Here is a 25552-nt window from a genome sequence, read left to right as displayed (position 1 = left end):
GTTGGGCTGGGAGTGGGGGGGTGAGGGTTGGGCTGGGTGCAGGGAGGTGGGAGTGGAGGGGTGGGGTGGGTGTTGGGCTGGGTGGGGTGAGGGTTCGGCTGGGTGTGGGGTTTGGGGGAGTGGCTGAGTGAGGGTTTGGCTAGGAGTGGGGGGTGAGGGTTGGGCTGGGTGCAGGGAGGTGGGAGTGGAGGGGTGGGGTGGGAGTGGGGGTGGGGAGGTGAGGGTTTGGCTGGGAGTGGGGGTGAAGTGTTGGGCTGGGTGCAGGGAGGTGGGAGTGGAGGGGTGGGGTGGGTGTGGGGAGGTCGGGGTGAGGCTGAGAGTGGGGGTTGGGAGTGAGGGGCTGAGGCTGGGATGGGGTCAGTCTCCTGCAGGCAGTGGGTGTGGGCGGAGCGGAGTGGGAGACAGCAGGGCCGATCAGATTAACGTTTACTGATGAGGGCAGGATCCATCGTCCTGTGGTCTACACTACTGCTACCCACACTGCACAAGCAGGCCATTCACTACTGCCACCCACACTGCACAAGCAGGCCATTCAGCCATTCTGCTGCTTTACAAACCTTCAGACTGACTGATCCCACCTTCCTGGTGGGTTTTTAAAGCATCCTTTTAATCTGCATTGTAACAGTCTGCTTAAACTTAATTATTTTGTTCTCGAGCAAGCAAGGCAAACATTCACAATACGTGGGAATTAGTGTGTTGGTGAGTGGCAGGGTTTGTAACTGCACGATACTGCACAGAAACAGGCCCCTCAGCGCACCAAGTCCGTGGTCACCCATACACTAGCACTATCCGACACACATGGGATAATTTTACCAAGGTCAGTTAATCTATGAACACCCACAAATGCTGAAGAAAGGACTGGCACAGAACAACAATAAACTAATTTTGTGGGGTAAATGAGCAAAGAATGAACGAGGTGGCCTTGTGAACGTTGAGGCAAGGACAAGTAACAATGGCAGGACAAAGGGCAAGGACTGGCAAATGACCAAAGCTCAAATATCTTGAATTAATCAGTGGTTGAAAAAAATGTTCTTGTTTTGATATCTGGAAATCTAAGAAATGCAGATGGAGTGGATAACATGACTTGCCGTCTCAGAGGGCAGCATCTCCAATACTGAGGCCCAGGTACACTGCCACATCGTTCAAACAATAGACTCTGAAAACTGATGTCCCATTCCAAGATTCACAGTAGAAACAGAAAACTACAGGTGCTGGTTTACCAAAAAAAGACACAAAATGATAGCCTCAGGGAAGAAGGATCGCCTGTGGCGTTCTGTGCTGCATATTGGAACCAGTCTGGTGCTGAGGTCGGCCAGTGTGTCATGGAGGGGGTGAGCTGTATTGTCCTGGATGCCCCGCAGTTTGAGAACCATCCTCCCCTCCAAGACCCACCTCCATTAAACTTTCCTCTTTCAGCGATGCCCTCGAGTCTGGACATTGGATATTTACACCCCTTGGGGAAAACGGTCTGATGAAGGGTCTCGACCCGATACGTGACCCATTCCTTCTCGCCAGAGATGCTTCCTGACCCGCTGAGTTACTCCAGCTTTTTGTGTCTATCTTTGGGTAAAAGGGTTCTGAAGTCTGCCTTGTCTGTGCTGCCCATGAGACCCCGTGAAGCGGCTTCTTTTGTTCCTCTCGCTACATTCAGAGCATGTTGCAGATACAAAGATGACCCCGAGCCGGTCCCTTTAAGAGCTCAGCCCAAAGGGGCGGTGCAAAGGAAAGGCGGAAGTCAGCTGATGGTGGAAATGTAGCAGACATGGCGCCTGTTACAATGCTGATGTGTTGTTTAATTGCATTGATCCCCGGCTTGGTGCGGCCACACGACTCGTACCGCAGACAGGTAACGGGGTACGGGCTGGCGGGGGGTACGGGCTGGCGAGGGTGTTAACAAACCCTTCGCCCGAGCAGAAGGGGACAGGCAGCATCTCCGGAGAGAAGGAATGGGTGATGTTTCAGGTCGAGGCCCTTCTTCAGATCAGGGGGAAGTTTGTGTAGATGTAACCTGTCGGTTCGGTGGTTCCTGGGCTGTATGTCAACCGCCTTGTCCTATTCCCGGGGCTGGTGAGTACCCTGGCTCTGACGGCACTTCCCTCGTCCCCGCCTGCAACTCTTGTTACAACAGGTCTGAGCTTGTATTCAATGGATGTGCTGATAATCTGATTGTTATCTGATTATTCAGTCTGGGGGATACGAGAGTGAGTCACTGGTCATAGAAACGTGGATAATAGGTCCAGGAGTAGGCCATTCGGCCCTTCGAGCCAGCACCACCATTCAATGTGTTCATGGCTGATCATCCAAATCAGTACCCCGTTCCTGCTTTCTCCCTATATCCCTTGATTCCGTTAGCTCTAAGAGCTAAATATAACTTGAAAACATCCAGTGCCTTCTGTGGCAGAGAATTCCACAGATTCACAACTCTCTGGGTGAAAAAGACTTTCCTCATCTCATTCCGAAATGGCCGCCCCCTTATTCTCTGCCACTTGACAGAGTTAGTGGAGAGTTAGACACAAAAAGCTGGACTAACTCAGTGGGTCAGGCAGCATCCCTGGAGAGAAGGAATGGATGATGTTTCGGGTCGAGACCCTTCTTCAGACTGAGACTCAGGGGAAAGGGAGTCATAGAGATAAGGAAGGGTAATATGTGAAAATACATATCAAAGGAGACGGTGACCAAGGCAATGTCGAATGGTTCATTATTAGCTGTGGGAAGGTGACAATGAGGCTTAAGATCAGTAATATTTAATCAGGAGGTCAGTGAAACTAGTTGGAGAATTAAGATGAGGGAGGGATGGAGAGAGAGGGAAAGCAAGGATTAGAGAAGTCAATGTTCATACCGCTGGGATGGAAGCTGCCCAAGCGAAAAATTAGGTGCTGTTTCTCCAATTTGTGTTGGGTCTCACTGACAGTGGAGGAGGCCCAGGACAGAAAGGTCAGTGTGGGAATGGGAGGGGGAGTTGAAACAGGTTTAGGCGGATTGAGTGGAGGGTTCAGCAAAACGATCACCAAGCCTGCGCTTGGTCTCGTCGATATACAGGAGTCCACACCTGGAACAACGGATACAGTAGATCAGGTTGGAGGAGGTGAAGTGAACCTCTGCCTCACCTGAGAAGACTGACAGGGTCCTTGGACAGAGTCGTGGGATGAGATATAGGGACAGGTGTTACCCCATGTCTGGTCAGCGTTGCCCTCGACTTATCATCCAGCGATAATGTCCTAGAACCCAACACCACAGGAGCAGACTCTTTGGCCCACAATGTCCATGCTGGCCATTATGCCAGTTTTACACTAATCGCATTCAACATGTGATTTGTGACACTTGTGGTATGTGTCCAAAATGAGGAAGTTTTATCCGGAAAGATGTGACTGCTGACTCACACTGGCGGGTGAGATCACGTTGAGACTCTGTGGTCAGTACTGACCCCCTCCCCCTCCTAATGTGACCACAGTCCACCCTCCCCATCACGAGACTGCCTGACTGAATGAAGCTGAGGGCTATAGTGGGAGGTCAATACTCAGTGACCAGTGGTGTTCTGCAGGGATGGATCTGTTTGTGATTTGGATGTCAATGTAGACAGAATGTGCAGGAACAAACTGCAGATGCTGGACTCTACCAAAAATAGACCAGAGGACATAGGTTTAAAAATAAATTGGATAGTTATATGGATGGGAAGGGAATGGAGGGTTATGGTCTGAGCGCAGGTATATGGGACTAGGGGAGATTATGTGTTCGGCACGGACTAGAAGGGTCGAGATGGCCTGTTTCCGTGCTGTAATTATTATATGGTTATATGGTTAAGGTGAAGGGGAAAATATTTAATACCAACCTGAGGGGTAAAGTTTTCACACAGGTTGGTGTGTGGAACAAGCTGCCAGAGGAGGTAGTTGAGTCTGGGACTATCCCATATAGATTAAAATGTGTAGAATGGGATAAGTAATCTGACGTGGGTTGTTTAGGTCGGGATATATAATCGGCCCAGAGATAAAATGGCTGTAATGAAATACATAGCAGAGTGGATGTGGAGAATGTGAGCACTAGTAAGTGAGATGTTTAAACCTCAGATTTAAGGACGTTCAAATGTATGATGAGAATTTATTTTAGAATCAATGGCAAAATAGATGCAGAGATAATTTGGCCCTTGATGGACCAACCTCAATATGAAATGGCTACAGAAAATCAGTACCCCAGGCCTGAATAGAGTTGATTCATGGGCCCTAAGAGCTACATGTTTCCACCTAGTGAGAGAGTCTTCTGGACCAGAGAATTAAAACCTCAGATTTTAAGGCGTTCTTTTAGAAATTTGTGATGATGAAGAATTTCCATTTTAGAAAGGCGATCCGGAAAAATAGATCAGCCATGGGGAGTAGACTGGATGGGCCGAATGGTCTAATTCTGCTCCTATCACTAATGAACTGATGAACATCCGCTGACAGGTGACGTTCGAGTACAACCCAGGAAGGAACAGTTCGGCCGCCGCCCCCAACGTGCTCCACGTCCGGGCCGTGGGCCGCGCCGACACCATCCACTATGTGTGGAGTTCGCTCGGTGCCCCCACCGTGCTACTTGTCCACACCAACAGCCCCAATACATCCCTATACATCAACTGGACCAGCCTGCAGCTGCCCCATCCCAGCGGGGCCCTGCGTATCGAACCCGCCGCCGCCGTGCGCTACTCCACCGCCATCGTCTTCTCCCGGGTAAGGGATGGGGGGGGGGAGGTGGGGAAGGGGGTGGGCGGGGGGGGGGGGGGGGGGGGGGGGGAGAAAGGGGGGGAGTGGGGGGGAGGGGGTGGGCGGGGGGGAGAATGGGGGGAGTGGGTGGGTGGGGGGAAGGGTATGGGGGAGAATTAGGGAAGGGGGGTGGGTGGGGGGGGAGGGTGGGGGAAGGGTGAAATTGGGGGGGACGACGAGGAGAGGGCAGGAGAATGGGGTTAGGAGGGTTAGGAGGGAGATAGATCAGCCATGAATGAATGGCCGTAGACTCGATGGGGCGAATGGCCTAAATCTGCTCCTATCCCATCTGACCGTATGAGCGTGGGGACGGGAGGGGCCGGGGAATGGGGGCGGCGGGGGAGCTTGGTGGGGGGGGGGGGGGGCGGTTCAGAGAATGGGGGGACTGGTATCCGGGGAAATTGGGGGAGGGTAAGAGAGGCTGGGAAACAAGGAGTGGGGAGATCAGGGAACGGGGGGAGGCAGGATAGGCTGAGCCCCCGGGGAGGGGGAAGAGTCAATGTGTCTGTAGCGACTCCGTTCTCTCTCTCGCTCCCCCAGCTCTGGGAATATGATGATGTGAATGACACGGCCGACCTGTCGCGGGCGCCGCCGGACAGTTTCTACCCGCCCTACCTGCTGCAGGACTTCACGTGGGACGATGCTAACGCCACCTTGGACCACAACGCGCTGACCGCCCAACTACGTGGCCGCAACGTGTCCGCGCCGCTCTTCGCCAACGCCAGCGTCACCTTCAGGGTAAGGGGGGTGAGGGGGGTCTTGAAACAGGCAGCAGCCGCAGTCAGGATCAGTCACAGAGTGATACAGCGTGGAAACAGGCCCTTCGGCCCAACTTGCCCACCCTAGCCGACATGCCCCATCTACATGTCCCACCTGACTGCGGTCCATATCCCTCCAAACCTGCCCTAACAATCCACATGTTACTTAAACGTTGGGACAGTCCCAGCCTCAACCAGCGCCTCTGGCAGCTCGTTCCATTCACCCACCACCCTCTGTGTGGAAAAGTTACCCCTCAGATTCCAATTAAATCCTTTCCCCTTCACCGTGAACCTATGACGTTTGATTCTCAGTGGGATCAGGGTCGATGGGACGGGGTAGAGAGGGCTACACTTTGTGATTGACCCCCCGGGTGGGGGGGGGGGGGGGGTGACGGGACGGGGTAGAGAGGGCTACACTTTGTGACTGACCCCCGGTCAGGAGGTGGGGGTGACGGGACGGGGGTCGAGGCCGTTTAGAGGCCGTCTCTCCCCGTGATGACCCAGGTTTCTGTCGCTGTCAGATCGCGGCGTTCGAGGGATCGGGCCGGGACCCGGAGCTGCCTCGTCTCCTCCACTCGGCCAACTGCTCCAAGCTGGAGTTCAGCATCGAGGGGCTGCGGCCGCGGGGTAACTTCTCCCGCTTCGGTCTGGAGCTGCTGGTGTTGGAGGGAGCGGGCAGCGAGCGGCGGCTGCGTGTCCGCTCCGCCATCGACGATGAGAGATACACACGCCCGGGGTGCGTCTTCAAGGTACCGCCCGCCTTCCCCCCCTCTCACCTCCCACCCCCTCCCCCTCTCACCTTCTCTCCACCCACCTCCCACCCCCCCTCTCACCTTCCCCCTCCCCCTCCCCCTCCCCCCTCCCCCTCCTCCCCCCCTCCCCTCCCCTTCCCCTCTCCTCCCCCCTCCCCTCATCCTCCCCTCCTCGCACCTCCCTCCCACTCATTCCCCCTCCTCCCACACACTCCCCCTCCCCCTATCCAGCTCTCCCCGCCCACTGCCCCCTTCATCTCCCTCCCAACCCCCGGCGCCACCTCCCGCCCTTTGATCTCACTGAAGGATCTGCTCCGCCCCCTCCCCCAGTAGCTGCTGGCGATGAGAGGGGGTAGGAGGGGGAGTGATGGAGGGGGGATAACGTGATGGGGGTTGGGGGGTGTGATGGAGGGGGGGGTGATGGAGGGGGAAATGGGGGGGGTGATGGAGGGGGGTGATGGAGGGGGGTGATGGAGGGGGGTGAGATGATGGAGGGGGTAGTGAGAGTGGGGGGGGGGTGATGGAGGGGGGGGGGGGGTGATGGAGGGGGGAACGTGATGGATGGGGGGGGTGATGGAGGGGGGGTGAGATGATGGAGGGGGGTGATGGAGGGGGGGGTGAATGGAGGGGGGGGTGATAGGTGTTGTTGTGATGATTGGGGGTGATGGAGGGGGGGGGTGAGATGATGGAGGGGGGGGTGGTGGTGTGATGGAGGAGGGGGTGGTGAGGGGAGGGGGGGGGGGGTGATGGGGACCTCACTGAAGGATCTACCCCCCCCCCCCCCCAGGTATCAGAGAGCTGCTATCGTTCCGAGACAACGCCAGTCGCGTCTCCAGTTTCCTTCAGTGGAAACCCGTGGCTTATGGCGCCCGACGACCGCGCCGCAGCGACTCCATGCAGACCCACAACTCGGCGCTGCGGCCCCCGCGAATCCCGGCAGCGTCTCCCCGTCGCCAGCATCGCCTTCGCCTTCATCGGCACCGAACCCGGGCCCCGCACCGCCCGCCTCGCCGCGCTCAACGTGTCCTTCGGCAGCCCGGGACAGAGGCTGTACAGAGAGCACCTCTACCTCAGCTGGTGAGTGGAGGGGGGGGGGACTCGGGGAGTGGGGGGGGGTGGAGCGGAGACAGGTGGTCGGGGGGTAGGGACCAGAGAGAGGGGATGGGCAGAGGCGAAAGTTGGGGGGGGGGGGAGGGGGGGTGGGAATGTGCCGGCTTTTCCGGGGTGCGACGGCGCGGGAGGGAGAGAGGGGTGGGGTGGGGAAGAAGAAAGATGGAGGTAGAGAGGGGTGAGGGAGAGTGGGGGTGGGGGGGGAAGAGGGGTTGGGGGGGGGAGAGGGGTTGGGGGGGGAGAAGGGGTGGGGGGGGAAGAGAGGTGGGGAGGGGAAGGGGGGGGAGTAGGGGGGGGGTGGGGGGGGGAAAGAGGGGTTGGTGGGGAGAGAGGGGTGGGGGGGGGGGATGGGTGGTTGGGGGGGATTGAGGGAGCGGGGCTTCTGCCGGCGGATCCACGTCACCCGCTGTTTCTCCCCCCCGCACCGCAGGTCGGCGGCTGATCGGGACCAGGGGGAGCCGCCACGGGACTGGTTCTCGGTGCTGGTTGTGGCGGGGGGTTGATGGCGGTGGGGCTCGGGTTACCGGCGCTCGGGCTGTTGGTGGGATGTCTGGTCGTCAACATTGTCCGCCGGCGGCGAGATCTCACCGGCTACCGGCCCATCAACTAGCGGCCGCCGCCGTTGCCGCTGCCTGACCTCCGGTCTATGCTGGAAACGGACCCCGGTGATTCAGACACCACCCTCCCCGCCCCCCCCCCCCCCGCCCCCCCCCATAACCCCCGCCCCGACTGTCGCAGATGCAACGACCACCAAGGGCTCCCCCTCCATCCCCCCCCCCCCCCCCCCCCCCCACTGTCCCCGATGCCGGGGGTTGTCCGGCCAGTCGGCGTCGTGTCCGAGCGGAGAAGGGTCCAACAACGCGGGACCCGCGAGAAACAGCAGCTCGGACCGCGGGAACCAACCAAAGCACAAAACTTTATTCCAGTTTCAGAGTCTCTGTACAAACTCCTGTTTTACAATAAAAAAAAACTCTCCGCGAATAGAGGCGCCTCTCGCGGTCCTCGCTGTTGCCCCCCCAGGCGCCGTGGCCTGCGAGCGCGGTCACCGGCCGCTTCCGCTCCCCCCCCCCCCCTCCCCTCCCTTCACTCCCCCTATCCCTCTCGCCCTCCCTATCCCCCTCCCCCACTGCCCCCCTCCCTCCTCACTGCCTCCTCTTCCCCCCTCCCTCCTCCTCTCCCTCCCTCCCTCACCCCCTCCCCCACTGCCCCCTCCCTCCCCCACACTGCCCCCCTCCCTCTCTCACTGCCCCCCTCCCTCTCTCACTGCCCTCTCTCTCCACTCCCTCCCCCCTCTCAAAACTGCCCCCGCCCTCCTCTACACCTTCCCTCTCAAAATTGCCTCCTCTCCCCCCTCCCCCTCACTCACCCTCCCTCTCTCACTGCCCCCCTCCCACTCTCCCCCTCTCTCACTGCCCCCACTCCCCACCTCCCCCCACCCTCCCCCCCTCTCACTGCCCCCCTTCCCCTCTCACTCCCCCCTCCCTCCCTCCCCCCCCCCTCTCACTCCCCCCCTCCCTTCCCGGCACAGTCGGATCCCAGTCACTGGTCAGTTCGGCCTCCGGCCGATCCGGCCCGTGGGGGCAGCGTCACCTGGACAACGCACCTGCGCAGTTTCCACCTGTTGGGAGGAAGTCGCTGTGGAGACCGGGAAGTATCGATGCGGGTTCACTAAAATAAAACACAAAGCGCGGGATTAACTCAGCGGGTCCGGGAACATCTCTGGAGAAACAGTGGAGAGATGTCAACTGTGGGGGGGGGGGAAGAGCACCGCCTTGGGTGGGGTGGGGGGGGGGCACCGCCATGGGTGGGGTGGGGGGGAGGGAGAGGGGGGGGGAGGGGGGGGGCACCGCCATGGGTGGGGGGGGGAGGGAGAGGGGGGGCACCGTCAGGGGGGGGGGGGGGGGGGGGGGGGGGGTGGGGGGGGAGGGGGGAGGGTTGCGGGGGAGGGGGGGGGGGGGGGGGGGGGGAGAGGGGGGGGGCACCGCCATGGGTGGGTGGGGTGGGGGAGGGAGAGGGGGGGCACCGTCAGGGGGGGGGGCATTCCTGGAAGAGTGGGTGGGGATTCCTGGTCCCTGCTGGGGGGGATCCCTGGGGGAGGAGGGGGAGAGAGGTGGAGGAGCAGGGAGGGGCGGAGAGGGACGGAGGGGGGGGGAGGGGGGGGGGGGGAGAGGGGGGGGAGTAGCGAGGGGAAAGGGGATAGTGGGAGGAGGGGGGAACAGACTCACCTGAGCGACGCTGGGAAACGGAGTCAGGCGCGTTCCCCGGTCTCCGGATCCACCTCCATGTCTGCAGCGGGAGAGAGGGAGAGGGCGTCAGAGGGAGGGAGACTGTGGCCCTTCACACTGACCCCCCCCCCCTTGCACCGCCCCCCTTCTCTCCCCACCCTCTCTACCCCCCACTCCCCCCCCCTTCTCTCCCACACCCTCTCTACCCCCACTCCCCTCCCCCCTTCCCACCGCGGAACTGTGGAGTCTTGACAACCCCCGTCACTATTTTACCGGAATGTCCCGGTGTTTTTTCTCCGTTTGCCCCTCCCGGGATTAGTTTGTTATTGTCACGTGGACCGTCAGCAGCTGGGTTTTGTTTACGATCGGATCAGATCCACTCCGGGAATCACTGCAACGGGTCGCAGCCGCTGGAGATTTAGCCCCCCCCCCCCCCCCCCCACCACCCACCCCCCCCCCCCCTCTCCACCCCCACCCCCTCCCACTCTCCTCCCCCCCCCCTCTCCACCCCCCCCCTCTCCACCTCCACCGACCCCCTCCCTCAATAGGAACGATTCGCCTCTGGCTAAAAAACACGTCAACGTTTAGAGAATTGTCTCCCATTCTGGGCACCGCGTCGGCTGAGATATGTTGTCAAACTAGAAAGGGCGCAGAGAAGATTTACGAGGATATTACCGGGACTAGAGGGTGTGAGTTACAGGGAGAGGTTGAACAGGGCTGGGTCTCTATTCCATGGAGCGCAGGAGGATGAGGGGTGATCTTATAGAGGTGTATAAAATCATGAGAGGAATAGAACGGGTAGACGCACAGAGTCTCTTGCCCAGAGTTGGGGAACCGAGGATCAGAGGTCATAGGTTTAAGGTGAAGGGAGAAAGATTTAATATGAATCTCAGGGGTACCTTTTTTTCCACACAGAGGGTGGTGGGTGTATGGAACGAGCTGCCGGAGGAGGTAGTTGAGGCTGGGACTATCCCAACGTTTAAGAAACAGTTAGACAGGTACATGGATAGGATAGGTTTGAAGGAAAATGGGCCAAACGCGGGCAGGTGGAACTAGTGTAGGTGGGGCACGTTGGTCGGTGTAGACAAGTTGGGCCGAAGGGCCTGTTTCCATGCTGTACGACTCGCTGCTTGAATTTCTTTAGCCAGAGGGTGGTGAATCTGTGGAATTCATTGCTACAGACGGCTGTGGATGCCACGATAATTGTTATTTTAAAAACTGACTTTAACAGATTCTTGATTAGTATGTGTCGGGAAGAACTGCAGTGGTTTAAATCGAAGTTAGACACAAAATGCTGGACAGATTCTTAACTAGTATGGGTGTCGGGGGATATGGGGAGAAGGCAGGATAATGGAGTTCAGAGGGAAAGATAGAAAGTTAAATAGGCGCAGGAGCAGGCCGTTCGGCCCTTCGGGCCAACACCGCCATTCAATATGATCATGGCTGATCTTCTAAAATCAGTACTCCGTTCCTGTTTTTTCCCCATATCCCTTGATTCCTTTAGCCCAAAGAGCTAAATATAACTCTCTCTTGAAAACATCCAGTGAATCGGCCTCCACTGCCTTCTGTGGCAGAGAATTCCACAGATTCACAACTCTCTGGGTGAAGAAGTTTTTCCTCATCTCAGTTCTAAATGGCCGACCCCTTATTCTTAAACTGTGACCCCTGTTTCTGGACTCCCCCAACATCGGGAACATTTTTGCTGCCTCTAGCCTGTTCAATCCTTGAAGAATTTTATATGTTTCTATAAGATAGCCTCTCATCCTTCTAAATTCCAGTGAATGCAAGCCCAGCCGCTCCATTCTCTCAGCATATGACAGTCCCGCCATCCCGGGAATTAACCTGGTGAACCTACGCTGGGCTCCCTCAATAGCAAGAATGTCCTTCCTCAAATTAGGAGACCAAAACTGCACACAATACTGCAGGTGCGGTCTCACCAGGGCCCTGTACAACTGCAGTAGGACCTCCTTGATCCAAAACTCAAGTCCTCGCAATGAAGGCCAACATGCCATTAGCTTTCTTCACTGCCTGCTATACCTGCATGTTTACTTTCAGTGACTGGTGTACAAGGTCTTGTTGCATCTCCCCTTCTCCTAATCTGACACCATGCAGATAATGTTCGAAACGTCACCGTCAGTCTGAAGAAGGATTTCGATCCGAAACGTCACTTATTCGTGAATCTCCTCTGAACCGATTGACAACATCTTCCCTATAACATGGTGCCCGGAACTCTAAATGTGGCCTTAAATCTGTCAGCATTACATCTGTAAACTCACCCACACTCGAGTCACTCGGCGCCCGGTTGAGTTCCACGTGGGCCCGGTGGACGGGGAAGCCGCCGGTCTGTGGGCCGAGTGGCAGCGGCTGCGGCGGCAGCGACGGGAAAGGGTGGGCGGGAGAAAGCGCCTCGGGTGGCGGGAAAGTCCCGGAGACCGTGTTGAAGGGGCTCCACCGGTCAGACACACTCCCCGCGGGCACCGTCGGCACGTCTGCAATGGCGGGAGAGAAGTGGTCAGACTCGAGGACATGGCCGGAGCCTCCCCGGGAGGGGGGGGGGGGGGTTGAGGGGAGGATGGATTGGGAGAGTGGGGGGGGGGGGTGGGTGAGGGAGGGGGGGGGTGGGGGGGTGAGGTAGGGAGAGTGTGGGGGTGAGGTAGGGGGGTGAGGGGAGGATGGATTGGGATAGTGGGGGGGGGGGTGAGGGAGGGGGGGTGGGGGGTTGAGGTAGGGAGAGTGGGGTGAGGTAGGTAGGGTGAGGTAGGGAAGGGTGGGGGGGAGGTGAGGAAGGGGGGTGAGGGGAGGACGGATTGGGAGAGTGGGGGTGGGGTGAGAGAGGGAGGGTGGGGGGGGAGGGGGAAGGAAGGTGAGTGTGTGAGGTGGAGGAGGGGGGTGAGGGAGGGGGGGGGTGAGGGTTGGGGGAGATGGGAGGGGGGGTAGTTCACGGATCCCCCGCTCAGCTCTAGGGGGGGCGGGTTTAACGGAGGGGAGGGGGTCACAGCTCTGCACAGAGGGCCCCTGGGGGGGGGGGCAAACAAACTCCCAAACCTCACCCCCCCCCCCCCCTCGACTCGCTCTGAAGGTGGGGGGGGGGGAGAGGTGGTGCAGGAAACTGCCCCGGGACCGGCTGCTGCTCCGTCACCGGCCCCGCAACGTCGCCTATTTCCTTGGCTCCACAGAAGCTGCATCAACCGCTGAGTTTCACCTGCATGTTTTGTCAACAGGCCGGGTTTGGCCACGTCACAGCGGGACAAACTTCCGCAAACCGGGCCGCGTTTGTTGCGGGTCTGACGGTGAGTCGTCAAGGACAGAGCCCAGCCCGACCCCCGGGGCCACGGACCCACCGCCCGACCCCCGGGGCCACGGACCCACCGCCCGTCTCCCGCCCCCCCCCCCCTTCCCATTCCCCTCCCCACCTCTCCCGACCCGACCTGTCCCGACCTGTCCCGGGCCGAGTCCTCACCATAGACGTTGTTGCCCCGGACTTTCCGCGCTAGTTTGCGGAACGGGCAGTTTTGGAAGTCGAGGCGGAACATGCACTGCCTGCGGCGCTCGGGCATCCGCTCCGTAGCTGCCATCGGTCCGCCAGCCCCGCGGAGACCAGTCCTTCCTCCTCTCGCCTCTCCCCCCTCGCTCCCTCCCTCCTTCTCCCCCCCCCCCGTTCGCTCCCTCCCTCCCTCCCTCCCTCCCTCGCTCGCTTCCTCCGGGCGGGGAGAGTTGCTGTTCCCCGCCCCCGTTTTGGCGCTGCCCGGAGCTCACGGATTTACCGACACTAACTTCCCGCTCACGGCCTGACAACTCCCGGGCGGGAGTGAGGGAGCGCCGCGCTGTGGGAGTGAGGGAGCGCCGCGCTGTGGGAGGCGTGGCGGTGAGGGAGCGCCGCGCTGTGGGAGTGAGGGAGCGCCGCGCTGTGGGGGGGGCGGGAGTGAGGGAGCGCCGCGCTGTGGGAGGGGCGGGAGGGGGGTGAGGGAGGGAGGGGGGGGGGGGGGGGGGAGGATGGGGTAGGGAGAGTGGGGGTGAGGGTAGGGGGGGTGAGGGGAGGAGGATTGGGGATAGTGGGGGGGGGGGTGAGGGAGGGAGGGGGGTGGGGGGGTGAGGTAGGGGAGTAGGGAGAGTGGGGGAGGTAGGAAGGGTGGGGGGGGAGGAGGGGGGGGTGAGGGGAGGACGGATTGGGAGGAGTGGGGGTGGGGTGAGAGAGGGGAGGGAGGGAGGGGGAGAGGGGAGGGTGAGTGTGTGAGGTGGAGGGGGGTGAGGGAGGGGGGGGGTGAGGGTTGGGGGGGAGGGGGAGGGGGGGTAGTTCACGGATCCCCCGCTCAGCTCTAGGGGGGGCGGGTTTTTAAACGGAGGGGAGGGGGTCACAGCTCTGCACAGAGGCCCTGGGGGGGGGGGCAAAACAAACTCCCAAACCTCACCCCCCCCCCCCCCCTCGACTCGCTCTGAAGGTGGGGGGGGGGGGGAGAGGAGGTGTGCAGGAAAACTGCCCAGGGACCGGCTGCTGCTCCGTCACCGGCCCCGCAACGTCGCCTATTTCCTTGGCTCCACAGAAGCTGCATCAACCGCTGAGTTTCACCTGCATGTTTTGTCAACAGGCCGGGTTGGCCACGTCACAGCGGGACAAACTTCCGCAAAACCGGGCCGCGTTTGTTGCGGGTCTGACGGTGGGTCGTCAAGGACAGAGCCCAGCCCGACCCCCGGGGCCACGGACCCACCGCCCGACCCCCGGGGCCACGGACCCACCCGACCGTCTCCCGCCCCCCCCCCCCCTTACCATTCCCCTCCCCACCCTCTCCCGACCCGACCTGTCCCGACCTGTCCCGGGCCGAGTCCTCACCATAAACGTTGTTGCCCCGGACTTTCCGCGCTAGTTTGCGGAACGGGCAGTTTTGGAAGTTCGAGGCGGAACATGCACTGCCTGCGGCGCTCGGGCATCCGCTCCGTAGCTGCCATCGGTCCGCCAGCCCCGCGGAGACCAGTCCTTCCTCCTCTCGCCTCTCCCCCTCGCTCCCTCCCTCCTTCTCCCCCTCCCTCGTTCGCTCCCTCCCTCCCTCCCTCGCTCGCTTCCTCCGGGCGGGGAGAGTTGCTGTTCCCCGCCCCCGTTTTGGCGCTGCCCGGCGCTCACGGATTTACCGACACTAACTTCCCGGCTCACGGCCCTGACAACTCCCGGGCGGGAGGAGGGAGGGGCGCGTGAGTGAGGGAGCGCCGCGCTGTGGGGAGTGAGGGAGCGCCGCGCTGTGGAGGCGTGGCGGTGAGGGAGCGCCGCGCTGTGGGAGGGAGGAGTGAGGAGGGAGCGCCGCGCTGTGGGATCGAGGGGGGGCGGGGAGGGGGAGCGCCGCGCTGTGGGAGGGAGAGTGCCGCAAGTGAGGGAGCGCCGCGCTGTGGGAGGGGCGGGGAGTGAGGGAGCGCCGCGCTGTGGGAGGGGCGGGAGTGGAGGGAGCGCCGCGCTGTGGGAGGTGGGAGAGGGGCGGGGAGTGAGGGAGCGCCGCGCTGTGGGAGGGGCGGGAGTGAGGGAGCGCCGCGCTGTGGGAGGGGGGGGGGTTGGAGTGAGGGAGCGCCGCGCTGTGGGAGGGGCGGCGAGTGAGGGAGCGCCGCGCTGTGGGAGGGGCGGGAGTGAGGGAGCGCCGCGCTGTGGGAGGGGGACAGTTGCCGTCTATCTACCCTCAGACAGTTTCCTCAGGGTGGGGGGTCTTACATTGACCCCCACGTGATTATAATGAGATCTGAGTCTCCCCAGCCCAGCCGCACGGTGGCGCAGCGATAGAGTTTCTGCCTTACAGTGAATGCAGCGCCGGAGACGCGGGTTCGATCCCGACTACGGGCGCTGTCTGTACGGAGTTTACACGTTCTCCCCGTGGATTTTCTCCGAGATCTTTGGTTTCCTCCCACACTCCATAGACGTTTATGTATGTAGATTAATTCGTTTGGTAAATGTAGAAAAAAATGTCCCTAGTGTTAATGTGCCAGTCTGTTTCAGCGCTGTATCTCTAAACTAAACTAAACTAAACATCACACAATCCAATCCAACTCCCCTTCCATCGACTCCATCGATAGCCAGCAACAAAAGCTTTTCACTGTACCTCGCTACACGTGACAATAAACTGAACTAGAACGTTCAGAGATGAAAGCTAAAAACCTTGACATCAGGACAGAGAGCTCAAGATTAAAGTCACAGCGTTTTATTATCATATTTATCCACAATGAGGCAATTACATTCTTACTTGCCTCAGATTAACGAGTCCATAAAAGCAATAACACAAAAATAACTATGTAAAGATAGACAATAGATGCAGGAGGCCATTCGGCCCTTTTAGCCAGCACCACCATTCAATGTGATCATGGCTGCTCATTCCCAATCATTACCCACAAAATGCTGGAGTACCTCAGCGGGACGGGCAGCATCTCTGGAGGGACAAGCAGGTTCAGGAATATCTACTTCCCCACAGCCATCAGGCTATTAAACCTGGCGCGGACAAAACTCTGATTATTAATAACCCATTATCTGTTATTTGCACTTGATCAGTTTATTTATTCATGTGTGTATATATTTATATTATGGTATATGGACACACTGATCTATTTTGTAGTTAATCCCTACTATGTTCTGTTGTGCTGAAGCAAAGCAAGAATTTCATTGTCCTATACAGGGACACATGACAATAAACTCACTTGAACTTGAATGGGTGACGTCTCTGGTCGAGACCCTTCTTCAGACTGAGAGTCAGGGGAGAGTGAGGCATAGAGACATGAAAGGGCAAGGTGTGCAAACGAGAGATCAAAGGGGATGTAGTTCAAGGAAAATGTATAGTAGGTAATAGTGTGGGATGTAACTGCAGATGTTGGTTTAAACCGAAGTTAGACACAAAAATGCTGGAGTAACGGGACAGGCAGCATCTCTGGAGAGAAGGAATGGGTGACGTCTCTGGTCGAGACCCTTCTTCAGGCAAAGGGCCCCACCCAAAAACGTCACCAATTCCTTCCTCCAAAGATGCTGCCAGTCCCGCTGAGATACTCCAGCATTTTGTGTCTATCTTAGAATAGATTATTGGAATAGACCACGAGGCATAAAAGGTAACATTTACTGGTTGGAGATGGGGGAGAGATGGAGAGAGAGGATTCGCAAGGATTACTTGAAATTAGAGAAGTCAATATTCATAGCGCTGGGGTGTAAGATGCCCGAGGTAGATGGAGAAGGGTCTCGACCAGTAACGTCACCCACTCCTCTCTAGAGATGCCGCCTGCCCCCCTGAGTTACTCCAGCATTTTGTGTCTATGCTCGGTGTAAAGCAGCATCTGCAGTTCCTTCATATACGTTGATAAACTGGATGGGCAGTTATACCGGGTCAGGCAGCGGTTCATCCCCAGAATCGCTGACGTGGGGCCGCTGCCTCCGTCTCTTCCTCCCAGTCTCCGGTCCCCGTGGCGAACATTTGATCGGGAGCCAGCACGAACATGTAGCTGAGGTTACACACCAGGAGGCCGAGGATCGGGAAGAAGGAGAGGCCATAACCGAATCCCCGGAATGTGCTGCTGATGGCGAATGTCACCCAGTAGATCAGCCTGTAATGAGAGTTACTGCCGTCAGGCCCAAGGTGAAGACCCCCCTCTACCCCGTGCATTCACACCCCTCCCTCAACCCCCCCCCCCCACCCCCCACCCACCCTGAAAACCCCCCTCCCCACCCCCCCCCACCCAACCGACCACCCCCCCCAAAACAACCCACCCTAACACCCCTGCCCCCCCTCCCCCACCCCCCCCCCAACCCCTCCCCCCCTCCCCCCCCACCCCCCCCCCCCCACCCACACAACCCCCCCTCCCCCACCCACCCACACAAAAACCCCCCCACACAACCCCCCCCCTCCCCCCCAGTAGATCAGGCCTGTAATGAGAGTTACAGCCGTCAGGCCCAAGGTGAAGACCCCTCTACCCCGTGCATTCACACACTCCCTCTCCCCTTCACCCCCCCCCCCCCCCACACCCAGTAGATCAGCCTGTAATGAGAGTTACAGCCGTCAGACCCAAGGTGAGGACACCTCTACCCCGTCCATTCACACACCCCCCCCACCCACCCCCCCCCCCAACCCGGGTTCACAGCACATGAGGGAGATGGTGGGGTGAGAGTGAGGGGGCCCCCAGGGGGGGGGGGGGAGAGGGGAAGGAGGGGGGTGAGAGGGGAGAGGGGTAAGACGGGAGGAGAGGGGAGGGAGAGGGAGGAATGTGGGAGGGGAGGAGGGGTGAGAAGGGAGGAGGAGGCGCCAGAAGAGGGAGGGGAGGTGAAGAGAGGGAGGGAGGGGGACAGGAGGGGAGGGGGGGAGAGGAGGGGGGGGGAGGGAGGGGAGAGGAGGGGAGGGGAGGAGAAGGGGAGAGGGTGGAGGAGTGTGAAAGGGGAGGAGGGGATAGGGGCGAGGTGACTATGGGGGGGGGGGGCCTGGAAGAAGGTGATGGAGGGAGAGGGGTGTGTGGTGGTTATGGGTGGGGGGAGGGGTGTTACACACACTGAATGTGGGGGGGGGGGGGGGGGGGGAGGTGGGGGGGAGGCGAGGGGAAGGAGGGGGGGGGTGGGGGGAGACCTGGCCCAGCCACCTGAGAGCCGGAGGTGGGGGGGGGAATGTGGGATCACTGGAATCTGTGTGGGGGGGGGAGGGAAGAATAAGATAGGGGGGGGGTTGTGTGTGAGGGGGTTGTGTGTGGGGGGGATAAGGAGGGAGGGGGTATGGGGAACTCACCGGGCCAGGCTGAAGCCAGTGGGTGGGGGGGGTTGTGTGTGGGGGTACACTGTGGGGTTGGTGGGGGGGGGGGTTGTGGGGGGGGGGAGGAGGGGGGGATAAGGAGGAAGAGGGGGTAGACTCACTGGGCCAGTCTGAAACCAGTGGTGGGTGGGGGGTTGTGTGGGGGGGTTGTGTGTGGGGGGGGGGCTGGGGTTGTGTGGGGGGGGGGGTGGGGGTTGTGTGGGGGTTGTGTGGGGGGGGGGAGGAGGGGGGGATAAGGAGGGAGGGGGTGAACTCACCTGGCCAGGCTGAAGCCGGCCGTCAGTAACGGCAGCAGTTTCAAGAGCTCAGGGGGCAGGTAAGTGGCGACCACCAGCAGGTTGATGAGGAACAGCACAAAGAGGTGAATGGAGTCAGTGACGAACCGCAGGTGAATCTCCACCTCCTCCTTCCTCTTGCCGAACGGGTCAAGCGACGAGGAGCAGAGCCGCGCTAGGCCGTACACGATGATCCCTGACAGCAGTGGGGAGAGAGAGGACGGAGTTAATTAATCCACACCCCCTCCCCCCCCCAACCCCGGTGAAGATATTGCCCGTAGGTCTGGCAGCTCGTTCCATTCACCCACCAACCTTGGTGTGAAAACGTTATCACTCAGGTTCCTATTAAATATCTCCCCCTTCACCTTGAACCTATGTTCTCTGGTCTTCGATTCCCCTACACTGGGCAAAAGACTGTGCATCTACCCGATCTATTCCTCTCATGATTTTGTACACTTCTATAAAATCTCCCCTCATCCTCCTGCGCTACATGGAATAGAGACCCAGCCTACTCAACCTTACCCTATAGCTTATACCCTCTAGTCCTCCTCGTAAATCTTCTCTGAACCTGACAATATATAGCTTGACAATATATTTCCTATAACATGGTGCACAGAATTGAACACAATATTCGAAATGGGGTCTCACCAACGTCTTATACAACTGCAGCATGACCTCCCACCTTCTATACTCAATACTCTGACTGATGAAAGCCAATGTGCCAAAAGCCTTTTTGACCACCTTATCGACCTGCGACTCCAACTTCATGAAACCATGCGCCTGTACTCCTAGATCCCTCTGCTCTACAACACTACCCAGAGGTCTACCATTCACAGTGTAATTCCTGCCCTTGTTCGATGTCCCAAAAAGCAACACCTCACACTTCTCTGTGTTAAATTCCATCGACCATTCCTCCGCCCACCTGGTCAATCGATCCAGATCCTGCTGCAATCGTTCACAACCATCTTCACTATCTGCCAACTTCTATACTCAATGCTCTGTTGTCGGCAAATGTGCCAAACGCCTTTTCGACCACCTTATCCACCCGCTCCTAGATCTGTCTGCTCGACAACGCCTCCCAGAGACCACGCCTTCCTCTGTCTCTCCTCCCATTCTGTCCTCGTTCATCGGCAGCTCCCACCACCACCGCGCCCGGGCTTGGAGACGCTCCCCCGCCCCCCACCCCCACCCCCTTCCCCCACCCTTCCCTCCCAAACTCAACCCATCCCCTCTCCTCTCCCCCCATCCCCAAACACAAAAAACCCCTCCTATCCCATTTTATCTCCGTCCCCTCCCCCTCAAGTTCCCCCCCTCTCCCTCCCTCCCCCCCCCCCCCTTCCTCCACCCTCCCCTTCCCTCCCAACCCCTCAACCCATCCCCCAGTCCATCCTCTCCCATTCCATCCCACCCTCCATCCACACACCTTCCTCTCCCCTCACAATCCCTCCTATCCCATTACTTCCTTCCCTCCCCTCAAGTTCCCCCCCCCTCTCCCTCCCCCTCCACCCCCCCCCCCCCCGCCGCTCACCCATAATGACGGGCACGGTGGCGAAGACGCTGCACCTCAGGGTGTAGACGAGACGGGCACTGAGGTCGGGCATCAGGGGCACATCGAAGGGCAGGAAGACGTAGGCGCCGTAGAGGAAGAGGGGGTAGACGAGCAGGGCCGCGGCCAGAGCTGCCGTCGCCTTCAGGTTCTCGCGGCTGCAACGACAACACGAGCGGCCTCGACCCTCGCCGCTGCCCCGCGACCCCGTCTCCTCGTCCCGGTCCCGGTCCCTGGATCCGGGCGGCGGGGAGTCGCGCCAGTGGCCCCCGAGACAGGGTTGGAGCTCGGGGTGGGCAGACACCCCCTCCTCCCCCTCCCCCTCCCACACCGACTCCCCCTCCTCTCCATCTCCTTCCTCGTCGCCCCTCCGGTCCTCCAGAAGCGGGTCGCCGGGCGCAGGGAGCACATGGACACTGGGATCGCAGAGGCGCGGGGGTGAGGGAGCGCCTTTCTCGAGTGAGGGAGCGTCCTGCCCCAGAGAGGGAGCGTCTTTCTCGGGTGAGGGAGCGCCTTTCTCGAGTGAGGGAGCGTCCTGCCCCAGCGAGGGACCGCCTTTCTCGAGTGAGGGAGCGCCTTTCTCGAGTGAGGGAGCCCCAGAGAGGGAGCGCCTTTCTCGGGTGAGGGAGCGCCTTTCTCGAGTGAGGGAGCGTCCTGCCCCCACCTTTCTCGGGTGAGGGAGCGCCTTTCTCGGGTGAGGGAGCGCCTTTCTGGGGTGAGGGAGCGCCTTTCTCGGGTGAGGGAGCGCCTTTCTCGGGTGAGGGAGCGCCCCCGTCCCGCTCCCCGCTGGACCCGAGGCTCTCCTCGACTGCCGGCTCCTGCACCGCCCGCAGCGCCGTCATCTCCAACTCCATCCCCAGACAACTGGGCCGCTGCCGGACCTCCTGGTACAGTAGCGTGGCGGAACTGTGCAACAGCGAGCTCCCCGTCTCCTCCAGCGGCGGCGGCTGCTCCTTGGCCCCGGGATCCGACGCCTCGTCGTTCAGAACATCCAGCTCATCGGCCGCGTCCTGGGAGTCGGTGTGGAGAAGGGGCAGGAAGGCCGACATGGCAGGCGGCTTCTGTGGAGACGGAGCGCGGAGAGGGTGGGTGGGGGACTGACAGCATAGTGTTTCCCACCCCCTGTGGAACAGACTCTCCCCTCACCCCCACCCCCAGGGACAGACCCTACACCCAACCCCCCTCCTCACCCCCAGGGGAACAGGTCCCTCGCTTCCCTCTCCCCACCCCCGGGGACAGACCCTACACCCAACCCCCCCCTCCAAGGGGAACAGGTCCCTCGCTTCCCTCTCTCACCCCCGGGGAATATTGACCCCACCCCACCCACAGGAACACAAATCCCACCCTCTGGGACACAGATCCGACCCACCCCACTCCCTGGGACACAGACCCCCCCCCCTCCTCCCCCAGGGGAACAGACCCTCCCCTCACCCCCTGAGGAACAGATCCCACACTACCCTCTCCCCACCCCCCTGGGAATATTGACCCCACTCCCAGGCACACAAATCCCACCCCTGGGACACAGACCCCTCCCCCCCCCCCTGGGGAACAGACTCTCCCCCCTCCCCCACCCCCTGGGAATATTGACCCCACCCCACCCCCAGGAACACAAATCCCACCCTCTGGGACACAGACCCCCCCCCCCCCCCTCCTCACCCCCTGGGGAACAGATCACACGCTTCCCTCACCCCACCCTCAGGGACAGACCCATCCCCCTCTCCCTTCCCTGGTGATATTGACCCCCCGGACACTAAACGCAACCTGTGGTACAGACGACACACTGGAGGGGATGGGGGTACACAGACACTGACAGTATAGTGTTTCCCAACCCCTGGTGATTTTGACCTTACACCCCCCCAACCTCCTCACCCCCTGAGGAACAGATCCCACTGTCCTCTCCCCACCCCCCGGGACACAGACCCTCACCCCTCCTCACCCCCAGGGGAACAGACCGTACCCTCTCCCCACCCCCAGGGACAGACCATACCAACCCCCTCCCTGGTGATATTGACCCCAGGGACACTGAACGTAACCTGTGGTGCAGGCGACACATTGAGGGTGTGTGGAGGGATGGGGAGGGGTAGAAAGATGAGGGGAGGGTGGTTTAGGGTAAGGGCGGGGAGAAAGACAGCGGGGGGAGAGGGCAGGGTAGAAGAGGGGTGGAGGCGGCTATCTATGCTTAAATTATTTGCGGGAGAAGGTGGTGATGGGGAGGGAAGGAGGGGTGAGGGGAGGGGTGGTGAGGGGAGAGGGTAGGAGGGGTGAGGGGAGGGGACGGGAGGGAGAGAGAGAGGGTAGGAGGGGAGGGGTGGTAAGGGGGGAGAGTAGGAGGGATGGTGAGGAGGGAGGGGGTGAGGGGAGAGGGGTGGTGAGGGGTGGTAAGGGGTAGGGTAGGAGGGGTGAGGGGAGGGGACGGGAGGAGGGGGCGGCTAGCTGAGCATATTTGTGCTGCTGCCTGTCTGGCACCGACCGAGCTGTCATGGTTTGCGTGTGTCGGGCAACTGCAGACATATCCCGGTCTCTCCTCGGGGCTGGGGCGGGAAGGGACAGCGTTTCAAGCAGGGCCCCGGCTGCCTGCAGTGACGCTGTGAATGTCCTAGACGATGCAAGCTGCTGCCGGCAGCGCCCGGGCTGAGACAGGCCCGAGTTACATTCCAACGTAGGGCAGGGCAGGGCCGAGAAACTACACAGAGTGATGGAGTAACTCAGCGGGAAGGCAGCATCTATGGAGCGAGGGAAATAGGCAACGTTTCGGGTCGAACCCTTCCTTCGCTCCATAGAAAATAGGTGCAGGAGTAGGCCATTCGGCCCTTCGAGCCTGCACCGCCATTCAATATGATCATGGCTGATCATCCAACTCAGTATCCTGTTCCTGCCTTCTCTCCATACCCCCTGATCCATTTAGCCACAAGGGCCACATCTAACTCCCTCTTAAATATAGCCAATGAACTGTGGCCTCAACTACCTTCTGTGGCAGAGAATTCCACAGATTTACCACTCTCTGTGTGAAAAATGTTTTCCTCATCACGGTCCTAAAAGATTTCCCCCTTATCCTTAAACTGTGACCCCTTGTTCTGGACTTCCCCAACATCGGGAACAATCCATTGACATTGACTGGATAGCACGCAACAAAAGTTTTTCACTGTACCTCGGTACACGTGACAATAAACTCTGAGCCTTTCATTGGTGGTTGAATGGCGGGGTCGACTTGATGGGCCGAATGGTCAAAATCTGCGCCTATCTCTTATGCCTGACCCCTCCACCCCTGCTCTGATTGGGTGAGCTCGGGGCAAAAATGATAAACAAGGTGGTTCTGGGCCAATGGCAGGCGTGGCCTGGGTTCACCTGGGAACCAATTAGACGCAGGAAGTCGATGGTAACTTTCGACCAGAGATACTGCCTGTCCCGCTGAGTTACCCCAGCATGTTGTGTCCGCCTAACCCTACCTTAGTTCTCCGGGCAGTCTCGCTGAGGTCTAGAGGCTTAGACTGAGCTTGGGTTTCGATTCCAGGAGCCGTCAGCCAAGCGTTGGGATGAAGGGCCCAACAAACACAGTGTTACACTCCTTACGCTGTATTTTCGTGCGCTTCACTTCCTGCACTTTACAAACCTGTTCGGCTGGAAATATGATCCACCTTGTCAAAGGGGTGGGGCGAGCGGTTAAAGGCAACGGCAGGGGGAGGGGGATCGAGGTCCATTGGTCAATCCGACCTGTGTGGTCAATTCTCTGTAGGTTTATACGATGGCCTGGAATGTTTGCAATTCCAGAGGCTTCACCGATCCCAAGAAATAGGTCCCCGCAATCTCGTAATCAAAGTCCAGTCGCACCCCGGTCAATCCCTCTTCTCCCATCAGGCAAGAGTCAGGGAGAAGGGTCTCGAACCTACACGTCACCCAATTCTTCTCTCCAGAGATGTTGCCTGTCCCTCTGAGTTACTCCAGCATTTTGTGTCTTTTCAGTGTAAACCAGCATCTGCAGTTCATTCCAACGCAGGCAAGAGGCACAGAAGTGGGAAAACGCACAGGTTGTTGAAGAAAGAACCGCAGTTGCTGGAAAAATCGATGGTAGACAAAAATGCTGGAGAAACTCAGCGGGTGAGGTAGCGACCCGAAACGTCACCTATTCCTTCGCTCCATAGATGCTGCCCCACCCGCTGTTTCTCCAGCATTTTTGTCTACCTCCAGATTCAGGGATAGTTTCATCCCGGCTGTTATCAGGCAGCTGAACAGGTCCTATCACCAACTAGAGAGCGGTCCTGAACTACTATCCACCTCACTGGAGACTCTTGGACTATCTTTAATCGGATTTTACTAGACTTTGTATTGCACTAAACGTCATTCCCTTTATCCACTATCTGTACACTGTGGACGGCTCGATTGTGATCATGTCTTGTTAATTATTCTTAAACAGTGACCCCTGGTTCTGGCGGGGAGTGGAGTGGAGGGAGTGAGCTAGCAGGGGCGGGGAGTGTAGAAAGCAGGGACTAGAAAACATAGAAATTAGGTGCAGGAGTAGGCCATTCGGCCCTTCGAGCCTGCACCGCCATTCAATATGATCATGGCTGATCATCCAACTCAGTATCCCGTACCTGCCTTCTCTCCATACCCTTGATCCCCTTGGCCACAAGGGCCACATCTAACTCCCTCTTAAATATAGCCAATGAACTGGCCTCGACTACCCTCTGTGGCAGAGAGTTCCAGAGATTCACCACTCTCTGTGTGAAAAATAGTTCTTCTCATCTCGGTTTTAAAGGATTTCCCCCTTATCCTTAAGTTGTGACCCCTTGTCCTGGACTTCCCTAACATCGGGAACAATCTTCCTGCATCTAGCCTGTCCAACCCCTTAAGATTTTTGTAAATTTCTATAAGATCCCCCCTCAATCTGCTAAATTCTAGAGAGTATAAAACAAGTCTATCCAGTCTTTCTTCATAAGGCAGTCCTGACATCCCAGGAATCAGTCTGGTGAACCTTCTCTGTACTCCCTCTATGGCAAGAATGTCCTTCCTCAGATTTGGAGACCAAAACTGTACGCAATACTCCAGGTGTGGTCTCACCAAGACCCTGTACAACTGCAGTAGAACCTCCCTGCTCCTGTACTCAAATCCTTTTGCTGTGAAAGCTAACATACCATTGGCTTTCTTCACTGCCTGCTGCGTAATGTCTATTGTCTATTTTTATTGGTATGTTGTCTGTCTGTGTTTTTAATATTACTTGCACATTTGGAGTATGGGGAAACGTAATTTCAATCCTCTGTGTAACTACTGTTGCATAATTGAATTGACAATAAAGTTTACTTTGAACTTTGAACTTTGAGGTATGGTCTCACCAAGACCCTGTACAACTGCAGTAGAACCTCCCTGCTCCTGTACTCAAATCCTTTTGCAATGAAAGCTAACATACCATTCGCT

At 58.9% G+C, this 25552-nt stretch overlaps 2 protein-coding genes across 2 annotated transcripts; one reads left to right on the top strand and one right to left on the bottom strand.

The window, feature by feature from the left end:
- The first annotated feature begins 1698 nt into the window (after positions 1–1698).
- Positions 1699–8049, top strand: glmp (glycosylated lysosomal membrane protein). The gene is made up of 6 exons (XM_055631234.1): positions 1699–1846; positions 4437–4700; positions 5274–5471; positions 6013–6240; positions 7031–7316; positions 7806–8049. The coding sequence occupies exons 1-6, from the start codon at positions 1763–1765 to the stop codon at positions 7961–7963; spliced, it is 1218 nt and encodes a 405-aa protein (XP_055487209.1). The 5' UTR covers positions 1699–1762; the 3' UTR covers positions 7964–8049.
- Positions 8050–15729: 7680 nt separating this feature from the next.
- Positions 15730–21192, bottom strand: LOC129694516 (transmembrane protein 79-like). Its single transcript, XM_055631233.1, has 4 exons — positions 20936–21192; positions 20126–20853; positions 18580–18793; positions 15730–17132 (listed from the first exon to the last, which is right to left on the bottom strand). Exons 1-4 carry the CDS (start codon positions 21190–21192, stop codon positions 16928–16930), a joined length of 1404 nt encoding a protein of 467 aa, XP_055487208.1. The 3' UTR covers positions 15730–16927.
- Between the last annotated feature and the right edge of the window lie 4360 nt (positions 21193–25552).

This window comes from Leucoraja erinacea, unplaced genomic scaffold (genome assembly GCF_028641065.1).
Source record: "Leucoraja erinacea ecotype New England unplaced genomic scaffold, Leri_hhj_1 Leri_69S, whole genome shotgun sequence".
NCBI classification, from domain to species: domain Eukaryota; kingdom Metazoa; phylum Chordata; class Chondrichthyes; order Rajiformes; family Rajidae; genus Leucoraja; species Leucoraja erinaceus.
The sequence above is the reverse complement of the archived record's forward strand: the minus strand, read 5'-3'. Positions and strand labels throughout refer to the sequence as shown.